Source organism: Engraulis encrasicolus, chromosome 7 (genome assembly GCF_034702125.1).
Source record: "Engraulis encrasicolus isolate BLACKSEA-1 chromosome 7, IST_EnEncr_1.0, whole genome shotgun sequence".
NCBI lineage: Eukaryota > Metazoa > Chordata > Actinopteri > Clupeiformes > Engraulidae > Engraulis > Engraulis encrasicolus.
Window position 1 is genome coordinate 13,751,585 of NC_085863.1, and position 5,000 is coordinate 13,756,584.

A 5,000-nucleotide genomic window follows, 5' to 3' on the forward strand; every position below is an offset into this window, starting at 1 on the left:
AAATCGTTGGCCAGGGTTTATAAAGGTCGTTAAGTGTCTTATTTTTCATGTAAGCCGTTGTCTTGCTTTAAGACAAGTTAAAAGAGGGAGCATGTCGCTAAGATAATGAAAGTCAATGGATCTGTGTAGCATGCTACTTTAAGGACCAGTGCGATAGCTGAATGCTACCTATACTTTGTGAGGCTTCGGGAGGGAGATTTACAAACAATTTACTAACTGCACTCTGCTAGTTGGCCTCCGTTACATTAGTTATTGAAGTTATATTCAGACATACCGCTATTCAGACACCAGATATGCCATAGGCTTAGGGCCTGGGTCAGGGTCAGGGTTACGGTAACTGCATGCACTCTCCCTAAATTGAAAAAAACCTGAGCAACGTATCACAAACCACAGAAATGGCAGATTTTGGTGGCAAACGTCCCGGTATTCAGGCAATAGACATCGATGTCTGAATAACCGCGGCATGTCTGAATAGCGGCATGTCTGAATAGCGGCATGTCTGAATAGCGGCATGTCTGAATAGCGGCATGTCTGAATAGCGGCATGTCTGAATAGCGGCATGTCTGAATAGTGGCATGTCTGAATAGCGGCATGTCTGAATAGCGCCATGTCTGAATAGCGGCATGTCTGAATAGTGGCATGTCTGAATAGCGCGGCGCCATGTAACTTGTGACAGTGAAGTAAGTAACTCACCGATGAGTCCTGACTCCACAGCCCTGTCGTAGTAGTAGGAGAAGGCGTAGAAGATGCTGCTGCCCTTCACCTCGTAGGGCTGGTGGATAATTCCCTTCACAACGCGCATCACCTCGTGGTAGCACAGCTTGTAGCCGGCATAACCTACACACAAACACACACACACACACACACACACACACACACACACACACACACACACACACACACACACACACACACACACACACACACACACACACACACACACACACACACACACACACACACACACACACACACACACACACGCACAGAGCGAGAGAGAGAGACAATGTCAACTATGACTTCACCGGTTCAGATGTCTACCATGTAGAAAAGAAGAAGACACTTGGAACTGACAGAACACACCAAATAACTGCTGAATAATGCAGTCATTCAATGCAGTTTAAGTTTCATTACGTTTAATTACTGTACCTGTTACACACTGCACTACACAATGTGTATACTCTGTAACAGTGAGGGACCCGGTATGTAGTGTGCTGTGGTGTAGTGTGTGTTTTCCCATTGAACTATATTGGTGTGCACAGGGCCGCCAACAGCTTTGGCTGGGCCCAGGACAAAGTCATCTAAGAGGACCACTCACCCAATACATACAATGTAATGAGAACCCAAATTCGGGCCCCCCGCCCTCTGTCCGTCCCTGGGCCCAGGACAACTGTTCCCTTTGTCTCCCATTGTCGGCCTCCCCTGGGTGTGCCTCGTGTAATCCCCCTGAGGGCTGCTCGAAATCCTTGTCCCCGAAATAAAAAGCCAATTTGCGGAGTCCCTGGTTGCATACACAAAACTGGCTAAACTACCGCTTGCAGAGCTCTCCCTCCCTCATGATCTCTGTGAAGCGCACTCCTTTAAACATTGGCACGAGATCTGGGCAAACATGCTTTCTGTTGACGTATGAAACCTGTGAACTGCCATTATAAACGAGAGGTAATGAGGAGAGGGGCACTTGTTTACCGTGTCCGTAACATCAAACTCTCTGTCGTGTCGGCTATCTTATTTCGAGCCTACTTGTTCAAGCTGTGGGATTTGCTTTGGCACTTGTACAGTATACAACCCACAAACTAACACCCCTCCCACCTCTCTGTGGGTCTTCTTTGGTTTGGAATGAAAAGGCTTGTATGCATATAGGAACTTGCTTTGGATTCCTGCAGAAGTTTTTTTTTTCTTTCGTTTTTTTTCTGGGTCCAGGCTGGAAACTCTTGTCAAACATGGTTTTGCTTGCTTTCTCTTTTTGAGGCAAATTTAGTATGTAAACGTGTCCAATTGGATTGGGGGCGCAGTGAGTGTGCAGAGAGGGGGGGGGCAATTCCACACTAAACAGGACTATTCCACCATCCATGACACATTAAGATGCCATGGTATGCCAACATGTGTGTATTTCTATGTGTGTATTTCTGTGTGTGTGTGTGTGTGTGTGTGTGTGTGTGTGTGTGTGTGTGTGTGTGTGTGTGTGTGTGTGTGTGTGTGTGTGTGTGTGTGTGTGTGTGTGTGTGTGTGTGTGTGTGTGTGTGTGTGTAGTATATGTGTGGTGTATACATAGTTTCGTAAATGTGAACACTTTACGATGTGTACACGGAAAAAGCATCACTGTGTGTGTATACACAGGGCCTTAAAGAGCCTATAAACAAACACCTCGAGGTGTTTCCGTGGCACGCAGCTGACAAATGGCTGTGAGTGACTCATGCACATTAGGTAGTCTTGAGAGGAATTATAGCAAGACAAACACATTTAATGCTGTATTTCAAACAGTAGCACTTATTTCAACAGCACTACAACTCAAAAGTATGGGTCAGTTGTATTCAGAGATAGAGATTTGTTGTAATAACCGTTAATAACAAAGTAGGATTTGCACAGCTTAGCGATGGTGAAGTAACATTTTGTTGTGAGATGTGAACTGCGGTTCATTTTTATGTAGTATCGTATCACTAATACATCTAATAATCACTAATGTATCTATAATTTCCAAATATCACTAAGAGTAAATAGGAAACACAAAAACTGATTTGGCTGGCCCTGCCATGGCTCAATTGGTAGGGCACTGAACTGTTACGCCGGCCGAGGACCCGGGTTCGATTCCTGACCTTATTTCCAACCCTGTCTCTCGCTCTCTCCCACTCATTCATCACTATCCTGTCCAAATAAAGGGGAAAACCCCTAAAATATACTGTATATTTAAAAAATATATGATTTGGCTGGGTTGATGAACCCTTCATATACCTTTCTGATGATCGATCACCTATAAATCAACCTATACATCAAGCACCTTTGGGGACCCTCTTGAAAACGAGCTATCCTATCTCAAGGGGCTATCCCCTTAAGCTAATAAATTGAAATTGAAATAGAAAATACATCATGCTCTTACCGTCGGGGATGCCGCTGATCTTGTATGTCAGGCCGCCAAAGGTCCAGTCTTCCCTGTACTTCTTTGGTAGACAAGAGCTCTGGAAGACTTTCCACTCAATATCTGTAGGGAACGCACAACGTCAAAATGTAATAAATATTGTGTTTTAATAAAATAATACAAGTTATAAAATTGTGCTTTTCCCAGGGTGTTTACTGATTAAAATGGGTTTTGTCATTCAGTGCATACATACTGAAATCACTTACCATCAGATCCAAGAGCCCCGAGGGTAGCCAGGCGTGCAGCGAAGAGTCCATTCCCAAGGTAGCTAACAATGTTTGATAAAGATAGCGTTAGTATACTGTACATAGTAGATTGGTGTGTTGTACTTCTACATATACATACTGTATATGTAAATATAGGCAGACACAAAAGCATCCTGTTGTGTCCTGACTGCTTACTGTACCTGTGTGTGTAGAGTTCATAGAGGCTGTCGAACATGTTGAATCTGGCAATGTAGCTGGTTGGAGCAGTCTGGACTGTTTTCTGCAGAAACACAAAATGAAGAAGGAATGTTAAGATAGAACATTGAACATTAGTATTGTTGTTGTTGTTGTTGTTGTTGTTGTTGTTGTTGTTGTTGTTGTTGTTTCTGATACCGTTAACACTATTGTCAATTATTGCGCTATTCATAGAGATAGCCTCAAAGTCCACATACCAATTTGGTCCTTACAGTCACCCTTCAGGCTTCAGGCCTCTGTGTTTCGTAGGCACTGTCCTTTCACTCATGTAAGGCAAGGAAGAACTTCACACAATAAGCTCCATTTGAATCCATTTTTATTATTGTGACGGTTTCTTCCTCAGATCGAGGAAGGGCCATGGTGTCCCGAAACATCACAAGAATAAAAATGGATCAGAAGGGAGGTCATTGTGTGCATTTCTTCCTTGCCTTACATGAACTTTACATTTTAACCCTGCACCCGGTTAAAAGAAATTGGATGTGCGTGACATCTGGCTGGCACTGCCCTAGCCTGATTATCATCGACTTTCAAATCTCTTTGAGACTTGGTCTGACCAAGAGCATAACAATTTAACATTTCCCAAACGACATTTCCCAAACGACCTTCCCTGGTTTGCTAATGGTTGTTTGATTCCTAACAAAGTGGGAGGAATTCCCGATTTTTCAGGAACTCCGAAAGTACTTGCATTGCTCTTGACCTGACTAGTAGCAACGCTGGATGGAGGTGTTGCGTCACTAGGAGGGCACGGCCTGGCTGGCACTGCCATTGACCTTCACTCACCTTCGCCTTGGGCAGGAAGGTGATCTGTGTAGATCCACCACCCAAGTCCAAGATGCCAACTGTCTTCTTGGTCTTGGCATACAGATGACCTGTGGTGGTAAAAGATGACATGGGTCAACTGAGAAGATGACATGGGTCAACTGAGTTGTGGACTTTAGACAGCAACTACACCTTTACGTAAAGAACCCTCCAGAGTTACTGTAAACGGGAACTCATTCAGTGTTCAGGTTTATGGATCTGACTACAGGGTGTCAGAAACTGACAGTAGCACTTCAGGTGTTACCTTAGCATTCATGATTGATACTGATATTGATATTGATATTGATATTGATATTGATATTGATATTGATATTGAGGAAAAAGTTAAAGTGCCACTGATGGATCCAGAGGTCAGTTGAACAGACTGGTAAACTCTAACAGTGTTGGAAAGAGCCTACTTAACAACCGACACCATTCGAGAAATTAGTTTGTAGATAGATAGATAGATAGATAGATAGATAGATAGATAGATAGATAGATAGATAGATAGATAGATAGATCGATAGATCGATAGATCGATAGATAGATAGATAGATAGGCTCATTGGGTTCATTGATTCAAGGGCTTATTGATTGATTGATTGATTG

At 43.4% G+C, this 5,000-nt stretch overlaps 1 protein-coding gene across 1 annotated transcript in view; it reads right to left on the reverse strand.

Annotated features, from left to right (window-relative positions):
• The window catches only part of entpd5a (ectonucleoside triphosphate diphosphohydrolase 5a), a 12,749-nt gene that overhangs the window by 3,273 nt on the left and 4,476 nt on the right, over positions 1-5,000 (reverse strand). Inside the window, exons 6-10 of the mRNA XM_063202888.1 lie at positions 4,375-4,463; positions 3,540-3,619; positions 3,340-3,401; positions 3,095-3,196; positions 694-837 (exon numbers count right to left, since the gene is read on the reverse strand). Coding sequence (XP_063058958.1) covers positions 694-837; positions 3,095-3,196; positions 3,340-3,401; positions 3,540-3,619; positions 4,375-4,463 — 477 coding nt within the window. The remainder of the gene's footprint in view (positions 1-693; positions 838-3,094; positions 3,197-3,339; positions 3,402-3,539; positions 3,620-4,374; positions 4,464-5,000) is intronic.